The 18,045-nt window shown below is 45.8% G+C and overlaps 7 protein-coding genes across 7 annotated transcripts; 1 reads left to right on the forward strand and 6 right to left on the reverse strand.

The window, feature by feature from the left end:
* Positions 1-25: 25 nt before the first annotated feature.
* Positions 26-1,896, reverse strand: C8R40DRAFT_1189347 (NUDIX hydrolase domain-like protein; the record flags this gene model as incomplete). Its single annotated transcript, XM_046233037.1, has 6 exons — positions 995-1,896; positions 825-937; positions 672-768; positions 468-611; positions 321-408; positions 26-261 (listed from the first exon to the last, which is right to left on the reverse strand). The coding sequence occupies exons 1-6, from the start codon at positions 1,583-1,585 to the stop codon at positions 26-28; spliced, it is 1,269 nt and encodes a 422-aa protein (XP_046086632.1). The 5' UTR covers positions 1,586-1,896.
* A 318-nt stretch (positions 1,897-2,214) lies between these two features.
* Positions 2,215-4,555, reverse strand: C8R40DRAFT_1045454 (APC amino acid permease; the record flags this gene model as incomplete). Its single annotated transcript, XM_046224305.1, has 12 exons — positions 2,215-2,376; positions 2,446-2,660; positions 2,726-2,890; positions 2,950-3,019; positions 3,074-3,116; positions 3,184-3,366; positions 3,424-3,739; positions 3,806-3,842; positions 3,898-3,999; positions 4,070-4,193; positions 4,242-4,290; positions 4,360-4,555. 12 exons carry the CDS (start codon positions 4,553-4,555, stop codon positions 2,215-2,217), a joined length of 1,662 nt encoding a protein of 553 aa, XP_046086633.1.
* C8R40DRAFT_209766 (telomere stability and silencing-domain-containing protein) lies at positions 4,260-5,745 on the reverse strand. The gene is made up of 4 exons (XM_046234354.1): positions 5,232-5,745; positions 4,930-5,183; positions 4,360-4,881; positions 4,260-4,290 (listed from the first exon to the last, which is right to left on the reverse strand). Exons 1-3 carry the CDS (start codon positions 5,600-5,602, stop codon positions 4,751-4,753), a joined length of 756 nt encoding a protein of 251 aa, XP_046086634.1. The 5' UTR covers positions 5,603-5,745; the 3' UTR covers positions 4,260-4,290; positions 4,360-4,750.
* Positions 5,746-5,770: 25 nt separating this feature from the next.
* Positions 5,771-7,385, reverse strand: C8R40DRAFT_209635 (uncharacterized protein). The gene is made up of 8 exons (XM_046234353.1): positions 6,957-7,385; positions 6,835-6,899; positions 6,689-6,750; positions 6,571-6,624; positions 6,367-6,514; positions 6,174-6,304; positions 5,951-6,073; positions 5,771-5,897 (listed from the first exon to the last, which is right to left on the reverse strand). The coding sequence occupies exons 1-8, from the start codon at positions 7,158-7,160 to the stop codon at positions 5,872-5,874; spliced, it is 813 nt and encodes a 270-aa protein (XP_046086635.1). The 5' UTR covers positions 7,161-7,385; the 3' UTR covers positions 5,771-5,871.
* A 131-nt stretch (positions 7,386-7,516) lies between these two features.
* On the reverse strand, positions 7,517-10,377 carry C8R40DRAFT_1069531 (P-loop containing nucleoside triphosphate hydrolase protein; the record flags this gene model as incomplete). The annotated part of the gene is made up of 14 exons (XM_046226123.1): positions 7,517-7,705; positions 7,760-7,797; positions 7,853-8,089; positions 8,147-8,344; positions 8,403-8,494; positions 8,563-8,780; positions 8,843-8,852; positions 8,911-9,007; positions 9,082-9,343; positions 9,405-9,481; positions 9,534-9,589; positions 9,637-9,769; positions 9,823-9,931; positions 9,982-10,377. The coding sequence occupies 14 exons, from the start codon at positions 10,375-10,377 to the stop codon at positions 7,517-7,519; spliced, it is 2,112 nt and encodes a 703-aa protein (XP_046086636.1).
* Positions 10,378-11,551: 1,174 nt separating this feature from the next.
* Positions 11,552-12,910, reverse strand: C8R40DRAFT_209916 (hydrophobic surface binding protein A-domain-containing protein). Its single transcript, XM_046234355.1, has 6 exons — positions 12,790-12,910; positions 12,580-12,733; positions 12,298-12,519; positions 12,177-12,239; positions 11,888-12,103; positions 11,552-11,827 (listed from the first exon to the last, which is right to left on the reverse strand). The coding sequence occupies exons 3-6, from the start codon at positions 12,469-12,471 to the stop codon at positions 11,744-11,746; spliced, it is 537 nt and encodes a 178-aa protein (XP_046086637.1). The 5' UTR covers positions 12,472-12,519; positions 12,580-12,733; positions 12,790-12,910; the 3' UTR covers positions 11,552-11,743.
* Positions 12,911-12,994: 84 nt separating this feature from the next.
* C8R40DRAFT_1104519 (uncharacterized protein) lies at positions 12,995-13,767 on the forward strand. The gene has a single exon (XM_046228071.1). It carries the CDS (start codon positions 13,400-13,402, stop codon positions 13,613-13,615), a length of 216 nt encoding a protein of 71 aa, XP_046086638.1. The 5' UTR covers positions 12,995-13,399; the 3' UTR covers positions 13,616-13,767.
* The last annotated feature ends 4,278 nt before the right edge of the window (positions 13,768-18,045 follow it).

Below are 18,045 nucleotides of genomic sequence, written 5' to 3' on the forward strand. Positions count from 1 at the left end.
AACAAGAGGTCGAGACTATTACACTCTACAGATTTCCTTTCAGGCTGTTCAAAGCAAACGGAGGAAACTGTACTTTTCCTTCTGCCCAGTCCTTAATCAACACACCAGCAATGGCAGTTGTTGGAGGGACTCTGAACGGCGGGTCATTCGCGTCCTTGTTCAACTGTGAAGAGGCTTCTGCGAGCTTGGCCAAATCCAGATACGACCCGGTAGCGTGATTCAAGACAGACATGACTTCTTCGCGAGTGAACCAACGAGCATCTGAATGACAACAACGACGATGAGTGCTGCTTTGTAGACGATGATGAGCGAAAATATACCTGAAAGCTCGTTATCGAGATCTACACGGACGGGTTGCGTCGAATCAGCTCGTGCGTAGAAACCACACATCAAAGAAGCTGGGAATGGCTACATGATATCAAAATTATCAGAAAGTTCTAGGTCCAAGGCGAATATAGCTCTCGTACCCAAGGTTGACCAGAATGGTATTGAACATCCCAGGCTTTGACACCAGCTTCCTCCCACATTTCACGCTTCACGGCATCCTCGAATGTCTCTCCTGGCTCAATAAAACCAGCCAAAGCAGAGTAAAATTGTCCTTTGAACCGATTCTGAAGATTGGAGAAGGGAGAATATGAACAACAGAACAGACTTCGAGACAAGTGACTTACGTTCTGTCCCAGAAGGATTTTTTCACCGGTCTCATCAACTGCGAGCATGATAACCACGGGATCACTGCGTGGGTGGGTAAAGTTATGAAGTCCTTTGCTATTGAAGCAATGTTGATGGTTGAGCTGCGGTAAGATAGAAATCGGTAAACATACCCAGACGGACATGGTTTGCGACCAGTGTTGTCTGACCAAGGCATGAGCGTAGAACATCCAAACTTCCAGCCACCCCAAAGTGAATGTTGTCGTGAACCACAACCTGGACAAAACTATCAGAGAATTTAAGAAATTCCTAATCATGAGTTAGAATAAGGTCTTCCGCGTACCTTGTTTCGCGTATTCCAATCAACCATACTCCTGGCTTCCGCAAAGATGGCACCATCAAACAAGTTTGCGTTTGTCATGACAGATCGAGCATCTAACCACGTCAAGGTTGTTCCAGCTTTGGTGACCTCGGTCTCCTTTAAGGCAGTCTCTATCGCTGAATCTTCCATCTCTAGATCAGCGACGTCCATGGCGAAATATGGTACACCTTCGAGCTTGGCTACGGCTTTCTCTGCATCGATGAAATCACTACTGGGCAATGCCCCACTGCCCGAAGAAGTGTTTTCGTGTAATCCCAGAAAGACGATAGGTGACCCGCGGTGTCGAACTCCTTCAGTAGCAGTTATTTGTTCCTCTGAAGTCAATAGACCTGATTCCTTTCCCTGACCAAAATGCGGAGCCTCCCCGATGAATGGACCAACGTCTTTTGTGGAGAGATAAGCTAAAATGGATTTGCCTTCGGATTTAGAGGTGAGAGGGTTTCCAGATTTGAACAAAAGCCAGCGTGATTTGGGAGAAACTATGATAGAATTGAGGAAAGAATGAGATGTACGCAGCCAGGACAGCCGATTGAGAGGCGATCCTGCAAACATGATAGTCCGTCTGTGCAGGAGGTTAATGGAAGTCTGGGAGCAGTAGAGAAAATAAAATACTGTTCTGTCATCTTTGCAAGGGTATTGGCGATAACTGAGCGAATTGAGGGTAGAATGGTTGCGATATTGTCCAAGCTCGTCTCTCACAATGAGAGAAGGGCCTCAGGTTGAATTTGTAAGAACGATTCATAATCACGGTGTAAAGGTTGTATAAGTATCGCTCGGTTTTAACCCCGGCCCGACTGGTGAATGAACAGACAATCACCCAGGGAACCTTCGGAATTTCATGGAAACTGGTCTACATAAACGGATGAGAAAGCAGAGGTTGTTGTGGTACGGATGTATTCGGTCACGCGTCGTTCTGACAGAAACATTCACCGGTGTTCGTAATTTAAAAACGAACCTGACGGATTGGGTCAAGAATTAATTACACCAGGATTACACGGAAGGTTCAGAGAGGGTTGAGGTTCGGATTGATGTTTTCGGAAACTTTCGGAGGCAAATTAACAATGATGCTCGGAACAAGAGGTCTTGAGCGAATGCATGAACGCTTAAGCCTCCGGGATTGGTCTGCTTGAACATGCACACGCACACAACGGACCGAAATCAACAACCGATAAATACCACTTCTAACTCGGTATTTTCCGGTAAACACATCTCGAAACACCGTCATCCTGAAGAACCCACTCTCTCGCCAGCTTATATCCCTTCTTCCTTGGAAGCCACTTGACCCAAAAAAACCAATACCCAATGCCCACCATCGATACGGAGAACGCAACCAACACATGGGACTGTTGGATCGAAGAAGAAGGAAATGGGAGCGTTTAGATTCAAGACGACCCTCAGTCGTACAAACTCACCCAATACGGAAGATGCTCGTACGTCCGCGACCCAGAAGCTGGCGGTATCAATGGAACAATCACGAGGAAGAGATTAGAGATAGCAAATAGCACGACGACGAGCTTCGGAGCACGGAATGGGGGTTTCCAGGCATATGCTCGGAGATATGATGTGTATAAGAGAAGTAGACCAAACGAAACAAGGGTGTTGATTAAGGCAGCGCAGTAGGAGGATACTGGAAAAATTTTATTGATGAAGAATTGTCAAGGCGAGATGAAATGAAAGAACGATCTTACTCACAACTGATCATAAATAAATATGCGTCTCCGGGCGGCGGCAAGATCACGAATGCTACCGAAACCACGTATTGCGTGAAAAGTCCTGCTAATGGTGCGCCAAATGGCTTATTTGAAGCAAAGAACCCAGAAAACGGGAGGAGCCCTTCTCGTCCGAGTTCTTGTACCACTGGAAGTTGACCATTAGCAAACCATGTTTTTGGATATACAGTAAGCAGGCCTATGTACCGCGACCTTGACTGAATTGCCCAGAAAGGAGATTACCCAAGGTGGAGAATGCGATGAAGACACTTAGGGCCTGCAGCATGCAATGAGGATCGAGCGTCGCACTGTACAAGATCTCTAGACTCACACGTTCCGTCCCTTCGCCGAATAAATTTCGAAAGAATAGCGCCCTATTTTGATTTTTCGTCAGCAGTGAGACACTATAAGGAACGATCTAAAGACAAGTGAAGGGCTCACGCCACGATGCGTTTGCTGCTTAGAATATCATTCTTGGATACGACGGCGAAATACGCAATGTTGACGAAAATATAGACCAAAGTGACCGCAGACATGGCCATCGGCGCCGCACGCTTGATCGTACGTACGGGGTCGCGTACTTCAGATAGAGCGTAGTTGGCTGTGGAATATCCAACAAAAGACCTTGTAGAGCATAGAAGTTAGAAACGTTGGGCATATATATGACTTATATGCACGAACCAAATCACATTATACAGCCCCGTTACAAACGCATTTGCATCCCCTCGACTTCCTTCCCACATTTTATTCCATTGAAAGTTATTTGGAGCTTCATAATCTTCCTTGACAGCAAAGCCCGCTACACCCGCAAGACTTAGAATTCCACATAACGCTATCGCGGATAGGATGAGCAACTTGAACATTGCGAGTGAGTTTTGCAGGCGTAGTCCCCATTTCAGTAATGAACCGTGGAGGAGAAGAATGAATGTTAGGCAGAGGAAAGCCACGAAGCGGGTGTTAAGCCATGTTGGTTCTTTTGCCAATGCGTGAATGACATCTGTTGTAGGAGGTGATATGAATGAGTTCGGGCTTGCGTGGATCTGAAAGATAGAGGAGAACATACATTCGCCAAATACTACACTATTCGCAGCTGCTGATCCCTTTGGAATAAGCAGAAGTTGAATAAACCTTGACCAGAGGCGACGTATGACTCACAGTGATAACGGCGTAAATGGAATATGTGCAAGTAACCAAGAATTCAGGTCTTCGATAGATGAATTCCAGATAATTCTTCTCTCCGCCACTTCGAGGAAGACCCTGTATAGGATTGACTAGAACGGTAAACACTTCTTGCGTACTATAGCTCGAGATGTGGTTGATCACTCACAGTCCCAAGTTCAATGAATACTGTGGTTCCCATTGCAGCTATTAAAGCACCGAGGAGCCACATGAGGAGAGCGACGCCTACGCTGCCTGATGTTCGAAGGATGACACTTGGTGTTGCATAAATTCTGGGAGAAGCATCAATACTTTGAATCCGCGTATAGAAAGCGACGCACCCTGTCCCGATGACACGGTTGAAAATAAGAAATATAGCGCTGAACAATCCTACGGGGTAGGGTTACAGATTCAATGTGTGCTTAGAAGACCCGGCATCCTCCTTGTTTTCCAACTGACCTAATTGTCGTTTTGTTCGAGGAACATTGTCGAAAGATTCCCCATCATTCGTCGTGAACGTCGTTGAATCTTCATCATTAGTATGTGGAACCTTTCCAGGTATACCCGCCGGGTTGTTCAAAGCTCCATTGTAGTTACTGCTAATATCTTGAATAAGAGGTGTCCTTTCCGAATTGCTTGATAGGTCTACTTGCATTCCAAGACTTTGTAGGACGGTGGAAGATAAGGAAGTAACTAGAATCCCACGTGATGGTCAATGGGAAATATTGATATCGGGCACTTGTGTCGCGAATGATGTCTAACCAAGTGGATACAAGAAAAATTGTTACACTGATAAAAGTATAAACCTCAATTACAGAATATGTAGATGTACAATGTTGTCCAACCATACTCAGGCACCTACGGCCTCTGTTGGAGCAGCGGGTACAGCTACAGGGGTCGGCATCTTGGATGGAGCTTGAGCCTTTGAAGACTGTGCGTCGGTTGGCGACAACTTTGCCTTTTTCTTCTTCTTCAGCAAAGCTACAATATTGTTAGCTTTGATTATGATTAGAGGGACTGGTAACTTACCTGCAGAAACAGCACTCTTCACATTGTCAACGAGCTCCCGACTTTGCTCTAAGTACTCAGTATCATCGAAACGATGCTTCTTGCCAGCCAGTTTCGCAGGTTGCTCCGTGGATGAGGACCCAGTTCTGGAAGGTCCCGCGCCTGTAGAGGGGCTATCTATACCAAGTCTTCGCTCCAAGGCCTCGAGTTTCGCCTTCTGAGCTTCAGCTTTCGCAGCTAGGCGTTCAGGCTCTGATTCGAGGTATTCGGCAAGCCTAGAGAAGTATGAGTAACATTGACAGTAGAGAGAAAAGAGATCTCACTTCTTCGCTTCTTTCAGTGTACTTAACCTCCTCCCACTGAGGTCCCGACAGGAATCATTGTTATTCGTCTTTTGGCTACTCATCCGTCCACCCGCAGCACGAAGCTGGGAACCAAAACCTCCCTTTCCACCAAGGACTCGAGGAGAAAGGCGAAGAGAGATCAGGTTTGGGCCATTTTCGCACAATGAGGCGAGTGAAGAATCTTCGGGAGTGATTCCGGAGTGAGTAGAGAGAATAAGACCAGATGAAGGAAGAAGAGGATATTTCTCGGTGAGAAGAGAAAGGACGTCAGATATTTGGGTAACTGAGGGCGCCGCAAGGGTCAAAGTGCCGAAAGGAGCAAAAGAGGAGACAAGTACGTTGGTGATCATGGCTGCAGAAACAAAGTGGTGGTACAGCACACGTGATTATTGGCAAAGCTCTCTCATCTGACGGCGAACCTCAGCGAAAGCTTTTGCAGTCAGATTTTGCGTCGCTATTCTGGATTCAGGAGGCAGACAATGTTTAATTTGAGGTACATTTTGGTCAAAATACAGACATGATAATCTACAAGTTTCGAAAACATTTTGATAACATCGAATACAACAGTGGCAAAACACTCTACACTCCATTCCTCTCCATTCAAACTCCACCTTCGTCTTTAATGAGGCTTTGGCTTGCGTGAGTCTGTCTAGGGATTCTAAAATTGCTTATAAGACTGCCAGGTTCCGTAGACTCACCATTGGCAGGCATTGACAACTGTAAACCACAAAAGACCATGAATCGATTCATATTTCCGCGTTTAGTAGTACTCTCAGAACTGTCAATGCCATAGTCCGCAACCAAGGCCTTACAGGTATCGGCTTTAATTAATAGCACCAGCAGAGCAAACAACAAAGCACAGCCAACAACGAGGGTTTACCCGTAAGTGTTTGGTTTGTTTCAAGCTGAGGAAGGACTGACCGTCGAAACTGGTGAGTTCATGCACTGTTTTTGGAAAGTGTTTGCTGATCTTCCCGTCAGAACAATAGATGGTGTGCAGCGGTTCATTAATGCTTCGCTCGTTGAGGAGAGAGTTTAATCTCTTGCTTTCGCTACACGAAAACATAGGGTAAGTAAATCCTCGCCCAAATTCAACCAGAAATGATCAGCATACGAATTATGGAGATCACGATGAACCTCATCCAATTCCTTCTTGCGCTCTCGCAGCTCTTGCTGCAATTGTGATGAAATTGAGCTCTGGAGGTACGCTTGAACTTCCTCCTTGACTATCATATCCATATTGCCTTCTATTTCTTTGTTCACTTGGTTGAAATGGCGTAAGTAAGCCCAGTGTACTTGAACAGTCTCGCAGACCTACCCTGTTCTTTGATTTTCTCCAAGGCCTTCTCGTCGATGAAATTTTTCATGAGCACTGTACCCAGGACAACCCCATGAGTGAATTATTTGAGCGTGAAAATGCAATAAAAGATACTTGCAATCTATCTCCTCAGTCCCGTGGACTTGATCTTCCTTAATAAGGGCAAGAGCTTTGCGGATTCTACAAAGCAAGTAAATGGCAAACACAGCGCCACAAATTCAGCTAAGACACGACGCAACGCTGAACCGCTTGAAAAGTACATACTCTTCGAGTTCATTGTCCAGTTCGCTGTTATCGAGTTGGCCGTTAGTTATGTTTCGTAGGCTTTCCTGTTGGGTTCGTAACATCAGCTCCAGAACTTCTAAGCAATCAATCGTTCCTCGTACCTCAAAGGCGTTCAAATTCTCGTGTATCATTGCTATCGTATGCTGTACTTCAAAGAAGTCCGATGAGCCGTTGGAGGGTGCGATAGGGATCTCAATCTCTGTATGCGAGGAAACAGATGTTTTCCTGCTCAGTGACGATGAGGTGGTGGATGAAGCGAAAGAAAGAGCCGAAGAGTCTAAGGTTGGAGGGTCCCCAGATTGCATTCTTGTCTTTGTGTACGATTTACGATAAATTTAGTCAATGCGCAGGCTGTGAGTCAAATGCGCAGGGAAGTGAATTATCCAGATCATCGGTTTGGAGTTCAAATGCTGTTAAAGAGTGAAGAGACATCACCCATGAGGGTTCAACGTGTTGAATGATATTCGACATCGCTCTTCTTATAGAATCTTCTGGGATCGATGGAAGTATTGGTCATGGAGGATAACGTGGAATTATTGAAGCACGAATCGCGTGTAAGCCCTATAAGTCCTGTAAGCTATATAAATGATGATGATACAACAATGGTTGCAAGATAATTAAGATCTAAGTGTTGAGTCGAGTGCGTTTTTATGCTTTTAGCTTATATCTTATTATTAGGCGGAGGTGGTTCCTTGGCGGCTTCGACCTCCTCGACTTCCTCCTGTTCTGTTACCTCCGCTTCTTCCGAAGCAGGCTCACGACTTGGAGGTGGCGTTACGGGACGTTGCGTGCTAGCGGCATGGAGTTGTTCTGCCATTAACGTTCTAAATCGCGAGGACGGGTCGTTTACCTGTACGAACAAAGATGTCAGTAACCCATCGCGAAGGCTTGACACGTATCGTACCAGTTGGCGGTAAGTTCCCGATTCCGTTATTCGTCCACCTGTTGAGAGAATCCTGTCAGGTACTGAATCATTGGAAGAAAGCGAGATATGAACCTTCTAGAACAACAATTCTTTCAGCTCTCGCTATCGTACTAAGCCGATGTGCAACGAAAAGACAAGTGGTTTGTCTTTTTCTCAGAATCTTGTCGACAGCATCGTTGACTCGATTTTCGGAATTTGCATCTAGAGCACTGGTCGCTTCGTCTAGAGCAAGGATCGCAGGTTTTTTGAGTAATGCTCGAGCAATGGCTAGACGTTGACGTTGGCCACCACTCAGACTGAGTCTACCGACTGGAAATGGTCCGTTAACGGTCATGTGTATGAATTGTGACCCGGGATACCACTTACTCTCAGTATCAAAACCCTTTGGCATTCCCCATACAAACTCGCAGTTGGCTTCTCTCGCAGCATCCTCAATTTGCTCTCGGGTAGCAGTGGGATTACCGAAAGCGATATTGGAAGCAATTGTGCCAGTGAATAGGACAGGGTCCTGAGGGACAATTCCTATTGCGTTCCTCCAAGAGTCTAGTCTGAGTTCCCGAATGTCTGCCATGGAGTTTTTAGTAAGAGTTAACCAGTCAGAAAGGTTCAAAGGGCAACGTACCTTGTCCATCGAAGGTGACCTTCCCTCTGACAGGATCGTAATAACGTAGAAGCAGGGATTGGACGGATGATTTGCCACTTCCACTTGTTCCGCTATATGACAATCGTTCGTTAGTTAGTTAATATCTGCTCTTTCCGAGCAAGTCCTGGAATCAACGTACACGATAGCCACGCTTTCTCCAACGCCGATCTCCAAATTGAAATCATTCAAGATTTCAACGCCCCGCCGACTCGGGTATTCAAATCCTACACGCTCGAATCTCACGGGACCACGGCGATGTGGGTCGAGCACTACACCGGAATTTGTGGGAATCGCGGGTTCACGGCCTAGTAGTTCGAATACTCGATTGCCGGCGCCAATTCCGCGCATAATGGACGACTAAGGCAGATGCCCATTATTTCATGTTGACGGGAAAGGTTGAGTCAAAGTAAAGAACGCACGAAGAATGATCTGGAAGTCGTTTACTGGTTTAGCGTAGATTCATCACGACAGACAAAACGCTACGCACGTTAACATCTGCAAACCACTTCCAACGTAGACAGTATATAAAAGAAGACTAGTTAGGTCCCCGACGGTAATTTCTCCTTGCGAAACGAGTGAACCACCTACGAAGAACGAAGAAAGAAGGAGAGTAAGAAAAAGATTATTTGTATGATCCAGCAAGGTGACAAACACGCACCATATCCCAGGAGCGCCAAGATCGTAACATTACCACTCCATCCTGTACTTCCAAAGAATATACCGCTCGCAACTGCTTCCTTTTTAGCTAAACTCAAGACATTGGTGACTTTTTCATGGAATTTTTGTTCTTCTTGCGGCTGAGCGTTGTATGCTTGAACAGTTCGTAATGCGGAGAGAGATTCCGTGGCATGCTTAGACATTTCACCCATGGCTTCTTGGGTGCGGTTGGAAAGGCGTTTGAGGTAGCGACCGTAGAATACCTTTCAAGTTGTCAGAGAAGGTGTTGAACAGAACCTGGGAGTACAGAATGAGGGAACCCACCACACCGAAAGAGACAGGGGGGACGACACATAACATGAGGGTTGTTAGAGTTGGAGATAGGTAGAACATGGCTCCCACTTGGGTAACGATTGGTATAGATTCCGGGTGGACAAGGTAATTAGAACTCACACCCAACGGATGACATAACGATAGCACGTAGTCCGTCCGAAAGGTTTTGTGTGACACTGAAGAAGATTAGTATGAATTAAGGGAGAGAGAAACTGCTTCGCACCTTTCACCCACGATAGTGGTATCAACGCTCAGCCGACTGAGCACGTCTCCCTCGCCGCGCTCGACAAATTCAACCTCTTGATGCAAAGCCGCACTGTATGTCTGCTCACGTAGTCGCGCTACTATCCGCTGTCCTGTAAGGAGAAAATGAATGAAGCAAATAATGAGAGATGTCAAAGACTCGAACCTGACATCCTCATGAGGTACGTGCGTCCTGCATTTGCGGCTGCACCGGCACTAAAAAGAAATAGTAGAACACCTGACGCTTGCCATATCGAAAGACCAAGAGGAATTTGCTGTTCAATTAAGGAGAAGTTTGATGCAGCAAGAAACCAAAGAGACTTACCGGGTTAACAGAGGAAAAGAAATCGATGAGCTTCCCGATTGTGAATGGTATAGACATAGTGACAGCAGATGATAAGAGTAGTAAGCCGACAGCAGTGGTAAGTGGTTTCCGCTCCGGTTTCGCTAATGCTACTATTTTGCGGAAAGATGATGCTGTGACGGATGGACCGGAAGGAAGGAAGCGGGAAATAATTCCAGGTTTAACTGGCTCTGAAGACTTTCGTGGTGTTGACTGAGTGCTGTATGCCCTTGTTCGAAAATATATGCCTACTCCGGTAAATGAACGCGTATTCCGAATGAGGGAAGTTGGTAGAATGGAATGTAGGCATCTTGGGCGCAAAACAGCCAGAGAGCAGATACCGCGAGAGCTAGCGGTGCATACCGGCACGCACAGCATGTTGGGTTGAGCCTGGAGACCTGAAAGTGAAAGAACACCCTCTGATGCTCACTACGAAGGTGTAAGGGAATATTGTGCGGCAGGCAAATGCGTCAGTCTGGCGTTTACATTTAGCGCTTATGTTAGTAATTATCACAGGTTTATCTCTACACTGGCACAATCCAGTGATTCGAGTGAATCCACTTGCCTGCGCCAATAGAAGATTCCAGGATACTCCCAGCCATGAACAGCCTGTCGGTGCGCATAGTTGAAAAAATGACCGCTCCTAGCTAGCGCTCGCCGTTTGTATCAGCAATATTGCAAGCGGAACCGCTCAGCAGGCGTGCTTCGACAATATACAAGGACTCGTCGTCTCGATCCAATTAGCGGCGTACCCTTCATTATCCATAAACCAATTCAAAGTGTCTCAAGTTATGGTCACTATTCTTTACTATTCGTGATCATCCAGGTTCTACCAAAGTTCTATCATTTTATCCGACCTGATCTTGTCAACGTGATGGTCTCCAGCCATATATGCAGGATATATGTTGCTCAAAAGGTTAAAAGTTGTTAGGGATGAAAGCTTTACATCGTTCGAGGCCAAGCGAGGGCATGCAACGGACATGGATCTACTACGTTGGCTGGAATTTACAATCAAACGAACGAAACCAACCTTGTTCATTTCCAGGACATCTGGGCGACGGTTTTCCTTGCAGCCTGGCGAAATACCACCCCACTCGTAGAGCCTGTGGTGAAACATGTAACCGGCGACCAGTAGTTTCAGTTTGAGAGTGTAATTTGGCGCCCACGCGTTAATTGTTCACAAGTCAAAGCGTGATATACTGTACCAAATAGGGACTATGTAAATTATAAGCGGTGACGGGCAGCTGCGAAAGCAGATGTAGAGTTCAGTGATCCAGGATCCTACCCATACCATAAATGTTCATTTATCTGTCTATATGGGTTGGGATCCTGTTCATAAGGATCACAAAGCTGAACTGCCGCTGCAACTTAGGTTGCAAAATGATTACACGAACTTAGGCTCAGCCCGGCCGTCGTGTGAGGTGAATACCTTAGTCTGACAGAGGGGGATATTAAAAGAGCGGCCCAACAGCGGGTGATAAGTGTCCAAGAAGGAACTTACTGGATTATAGTCATTCTAAGGCACTTCGGTGATCAAAAACTGTGAACTTTTTGTTATTATTTGCTATTGATAAAGAGCAGACAATATCTGATTTAGAGGTCATGACGTCCTTCCAAAACGATAAATCATACTACCCAGACGAGGATTCATCAAAGATAATAAATCCTTCCATTTAATGGGTGGTTCAGTCGGATTGTACTAATACATAGATCTTTACGGATACTGTTATTCCATCACACAAACTTATTTTGCAAGATTCGTCAGAGCATCAGCATATGCGTCGTTCAAAGTAACAGCAAACTGGGTGGCTTGTGGGACGACTTCCGCCTACAACATGTACCAAGTCATTCACAGTATCACTGGACGATATCTTTACGAACGACTCACAGGAGTAATGGAACTGATAGCAGTCAAGAGAGCCGCGGTACTGCTCTGTAACTCGCGAATGTCTTGTTCCGCGATTGCAGTAGCACCCCGGATTCCAGAAAAAGATGTAGATTTTTCGGATATTTGAGTCAGACCGCCTACAAGCGTGGGCGAAGAGTTCTCGATCTGGCCAAGGAGGACGAGCGCATCCATGTCGGTGGTTAGAGGGCTCGTCGCCTGTGATGTTTGTCGTCAAAAAAATATGCACGGTATCGTATGTAGAGTAAGGAGAATAAATTGATATGCGTACCTTGGTATCGGTTGTAGCTTGGTTAAGAGCCGAGACGAGCTGGACTGCGGCGGAGTGAATGGCCTAAAGCGTGATACACTCAGCCCACAAAATGGAGAGAGTAACATTTACGTGGACGTACATTGGCTTGATTGGGAGTACCCTTAAAGGCGTTGACACTGTTATCCCAGGTCGAGATCAACGCGTCGACTTTGGTGATATCCGACTGGATCTTTGCTAGGGTTCGTTTGACTGGCGACGCGGAGACTACTAGGAGACTCAAGGCAAATGAGAGGAGTGGGGTAATTCGGACCATGTTAACGTAGAGCAACGATGGAAGCACGCTCGAGATCAGTCATTCGTTCTGTCGCCTTTTATGAAAAGCCGTTCACGCTTAACATTGAGATGTAATAGAATCACTTACCGTAGCCACTTTCGCCTACACAAAACGACACTGGATCTCACCCTCTTCGAAGATTTGAACAAGGTTGAGCTGGGATATTGACTTGGCAATTCAGGGACTGGCAAAAAGACATGAACATGCCCGATACAGTTGCTCGTACGGGTCTCCCGATGGCCTGGAAGTAAGGTCGATTAGAATGTTGATACAGGGACACATGCAAGAACAACGCACCAAAGAAGACCAAAAAACTCAGACGATAGAAATTCTTCAGGGGGCGAAAAGCGAGCAGACACGGTGTTTTGGAATGAGTTATTGATGATTCGACGGGACCGTTGCGTTCATCAAGTGATAATCTGTAACAGTACGGATCATTCCTGATCCGGACCGACCCCGACTCGTATATAAGGACTGTATGTTTGTAGAGTAGCGTTAGTTCTCTTCCAATCGCAGCGCTATCCCTGTCATTGCGAGCGACTCTCAGTGTGACTACGTCACATATTTTTGACAGTACAGCGACTACTACTTTCTCCTCTTTTCTACTCTCTCTCGAAAACTACTCAAAACAAAACTCTGGTCGTCGTTCAGGATCCCTCTCAGCTTGATCACCTGGGCTTTTCCGACATCGACCTACTCCCCTCTTCAAAGAAATTTTCTCAAGAAATTTTCCATCAAAAAATGTCTTCGGATGTACCTTCCCGAAACACCCGGTCCAGACGTCTAGGTATGGGCGGTGCTGGTACCGACGGTGCCAAAGGTAAGTCTTCCGACATTCAATTCACTCAAAATTCCACAGCCACCGATTCTGCTAAGGATTCGGCGGCGCAGGATAAGCCTTCCAGTTATGATGAGGTGTGTAGTAGTCATCCCCTCAGGGATGCTGCTATCCCTCACACAGTTTCCACTGCCAACGCTTCCAAAGCTGCGGTTGGGACTGTGGGATCAATTTCGGTTGCCCACAAGGGACAAACAACTGGGGTTGGTCCGGGGTTGGTTTCCCAGGGTGGAAACAACCCCACCGGTTCTGCTAATGCAGATGAGGTCAGTAGCGAAGATGTAAATCGCAGTAATGTAGATGAAATTAATGAAAATTCCTCGGGACTTTCATCTGCACCTGACTCTGAAGATGACGGACAAGGTCCGTGGACTACAGTACAATCTCGTAGGTCCAAGAGTCTTGACAATTTGAAGACCCGGAAGGATTTTGATTTCTTCAAGCCTGATAAGCTCACTAAGGAGCAAAAGGCCACAGTGAAAGCTGCTGAGCAGAGAATGACTCCTGCTCAGCGTGAGATTATAAACAATCGAAACATTGCTATTCAGAAACAACAGCAAGCCCGCAGCTATTCTAAGCCGCAAGAAGTAGGCCCGTCATCGTATGTGACAAAGGGCAAATTTGTGGATCACAACAATGAAGTTTGTGATGCCGAGCTCAATATTGAGGTGCAGAAAGCCGAACTCAATCATTGGAACACTGCCCATGGCTCAATTGGTGCAAAGAACATCTCTAGTGATGTGGAGTCAGAGATATCTGACAAAAGTCGACGTCGGCTCCGTAAGAATTACCATCATAAAAATGGATCCCAGCGGCGCAAGTCCCGGAATAGTAAGAGCGAACACTCAAACTCGGGAACTGATGATAGTGCCAATGAGCATAAAAAGACTAAGACATCTTCGAGAAGTATTTTTAAGGATGTCGAATCCTTGAAACCTATTTCTTCTCGCTTTGCGAAGAAGATCAAGGATATTGCCAAGGGTCATCAGACCACGTCGAAGTCCACTACTCACCATGGTAGACACCTGTCGACACAACCTGTTGACCAACTTCCGCAGGATAGCTTGCTGGCACGGATGATAAAGACCAAGAAACGGTCCAAGAAGTCAATCAAAAATCATGAATCGAGCTCTGATTCTGATGCAGACTCAGAGTCCTCGGACTCTGAATCACGCTCTGAGTCTATGAGCTCAAACGGTTCTTCGAGTTCCTCCTCCGAGGAATTAGACAGTTCAGATGAGTCTGTCCAATATAGAAAGCGACACCGTCATCGCAGCCGCTCCCACAGCCAAAAACGCGGTGGAAGGAAGTCCAAGAAAAGGACTTACAACCGGATTATCAAACCTGTCCCACCATCGATATGGAATGGTGAAGCTGATGCCGAGGTATTCCAGAGGATTGTGCTGGAAGGATATCAGTTCTGCAAAGAAGGAAAAATACCTAAGAATGAGCGGGTATTTTTAATCTCGCACTATCTTTCAGGCAAAGCATATCAATTCTTTGCATTAAAAGTTGCTAAGAATCACAGCAAGTGGTCATTACAGGAATTTTATGAGGGCCTATTCAACTACTGTTTCCCTGTGAACCACCGTGAGCAAATGCGAACAAAATTACGGAAATGTTACCAGAATGGACGTACTGTTTCTGAGTATGTCCATGAGCTTGAGAGTATCATGGATCACGTCGGTATCATGAGCCAACGTGAGAAAGTTTTGAAGCTCTGGGATGGCTTGAGCCCCGGTATGCGATATGAGCTCAAACGTGCTCGGGTTAGTAAGGAAGTCCATTCCTGGCGCCGTATTGTGCACGAAGCTGAACTTATTGAGCTAGCTGGGTTTGAAAAAGATCCCAGTCCTCGTTTCGCACCAAAACAGTCAGACCGTCCTAGAGATGATGGAATTTATTTCAATAAACGGGATAAGAATGGTCGTTTCCGACAGCGTTACCATAATAGCTCAACCCGCGAGAAAAGTGAGCCAATTCGGACTGCACCACAGTCCACTCCAGCCCCACCAAGCTCATCTGCACCCCGAAATTCGGCACGTTCTGATAATTCAGTTCGCCATAACAAGAATGACTATCAGAGTGGCCGGGGTAGACCTCAGACTAACCATGACCGTACATCCCGAACTACCCGAAAACCTGATTCGGACGGAAATTGCTATAAATGCGGGCAACCAGGCCACTTTGCCCGAAATTGCCCCAGTAATAACATTGTTCATTCAAGGAACAATGGCCCACCTGGTATATCTGCACAGGGTATGCAGTTCCCTCTTCATGATGAGTCTTCTGAGATGCTTGCTCAGTTAGTAGAGACAACAGAACAACCAGGTGTACTCACACTCAATATGATGCATTTCACTTCATTTGTTAATGATGTATCTGAGGATTCAGCTTTCGAGTACATGTCCGAGGATAATATTTCCCTTACTCCCATATCCAATGCCGATTCGGTTTTAGAGGATGGCTTACTGCCGCTACCGTCTAATTTGTCTTGTTCGGACATACCTGATAATGACCATGACAGTTTACCTGATCTTGAGTCCGTGTCTGATTCCGACATTGAAGCAGATGATATACCTGACCTACAGGATGTTTCTGACTCAGAATATGATGATGATGACATGTTCGACTCTTTGTCAACATTTGAGATAGACTTACTTGAGTCTGATCTCTGGCCGCAGTGTTCTGACTCCGATCCGGAGGGAGAGGAGAGTATAAACTTGGAATTGGATTCCGAAACTCTGTATCAAACTGAAATTAGCTCAGAAACTCCAACTATGAGTGGGAATGAATCCGACTCAATCAGTGAGTCCAGCGAAACACCAGAGTTTTCATTTGCTAGTGATGCGAAAGAGGTATTTGGTTATCCAACCACAAATTGGTCAGATTTCTTTCTACACAAAACCTTAGAACCTGGATGGTGGCCAAGAGCTATTGATGACTGGATGTGTTTAGCTCTAACATTTGTGCTAAACCATGACGCACCTTATCCATTTGACTTCATGCTCTGGGGAGCTGAAGGATCCTACCGGTTCCATGTCCGCAACCTAGATGATGGAAATTATGGCATTACCGATGAGAACGCACCATATGATGAGCTCACCTTACCTGCCCAGCTGCTCAACGATACCACATTCAAGCCTGGAGCATGGTATGCAGAGCAACAAACAAACTTGCTAAATTACCCATTTGATGCCGGACACTGGCAAGACATTAGTACCAACCTCGGGGATGTGTACATGCAAGGAATGAAATTTGTGCTGACTTGTGGTATCCCGGCATACCCAAAAAGTGCTTTCCCAGCACTACATGATCCATTTGAACGATTCATGATTTATAAGGCTTCTGGTGATGACGAAGATGAATATTACTTCAAGGATCGAGAGAATCACTTGTTCAGCAAGCACTTACCAATTTCATTGCTCCGCAACACCAAATTCAACCTTGTTGGATGGTGGTGCAAACAGCTGACTAAATCACTCCATGATATTGAGGTCCGTTTAGAGCGAAAAAGAATTGCGACGCACCGAAAAGCATTCCGAAAAGCTAAACGGAGTACTTGGACATGCCAGAAGCAAGGCGAAATAATCGCCCATGCTGTCGCTGAGTGCCTTGAGCTCAATCAGCCTTTTCCCGGTGACCCTGAGTTACTAGAGCGGTTTTATTGCCGTTTTGATACTTCGATGACAAGTGACAACCTCACGATTTGCATCCTGGACCTTCTGCGTAAAATTCGGTGTGATGTATCTATGGAAAAAGCCATTCAACCTGGTTTTAAACCTGGTGAATTGTGGAATGAGGTCTGCGCACGTATTTCGGATGTCCCAGAATTCATTGATATGGATTATTCACGAATCGGTCATCTACTTGAGACTACAGCTAGAAATAAATTGGCTAGACACGTACCATTTATCCCAGCCATTGAGGCTCCTGGGTATTCCAGCAGAGATAATTATTCTGTATATATAGATCCTGAAGACTCATCCCAATTCATCATTGCTGATGAAGGTCGAGACTTCAAGACAAGGATTTCAGTCAATCTATTGATTCGACCCCAATTTAACTTACCTGCTTGGTATCGAAAACGCCTTGAAAATGCGGAGAATGAACTACTCCAACGTTTACGTGGTCCCGTCGAATGTGAATTCCTTCCTCGACTCTTATTCGGAACCCCAACTGATGAGTTCGAGCTCGAACTTGATCAATTGGTTGGGTTTTCGGACCACTACCTGCATCTACTTTTCGGAAATTTGTCCTGGGAAGAGCGAAATGGGTTAGTACATGTCACCAGTTTGGCCAATGCTTATATTGAGCCAAAGACATACCCAGGCCTTCAACGTAACTCCGGGATTGCAAAGGAAGTTGGTCGTCTCGTACCTCGGCCTATTGTAATTGTAGTCCGTATTAATGACCGACCAGTGCGTGCATTGATCGATAGTGGTTCGCTCGGGGACTTCATGTCTACACAACTTAGTGATCAGCTGAAAGTCACGAAGCAGTTCCATAAAACGCCTATACCTTTACATCTTGCAATTCAAGGTTCCCGGTCAAAGATCCATTGTGGTACAACGGTGAACTTGAGATATCAAAGTATTCACGCTGATCATTACTTCGACATTGCGAATATCTCCAATTATGACTTGATCCTCGGTACACCCTGGTTATTCCAATATCAGGTTAGAATTGGTCTTAATCCCACTACAATTGAAGTT

This window comes from Lentinula edodes (genome assembly GCF_021015755.1).
Source record: "Lentinula edodes strain Le(Bin) 0899 ss11 chromosome Unknown C8R40scaffold_17, whole genome shotgun sequence".
NCBI classification, from domain to species: Eukaryota; Fungi; Basidiomycota; class Agaricomycetes; order Agaricales; family Omphalotaceae; genus Lentinula; species Lentinula edodes.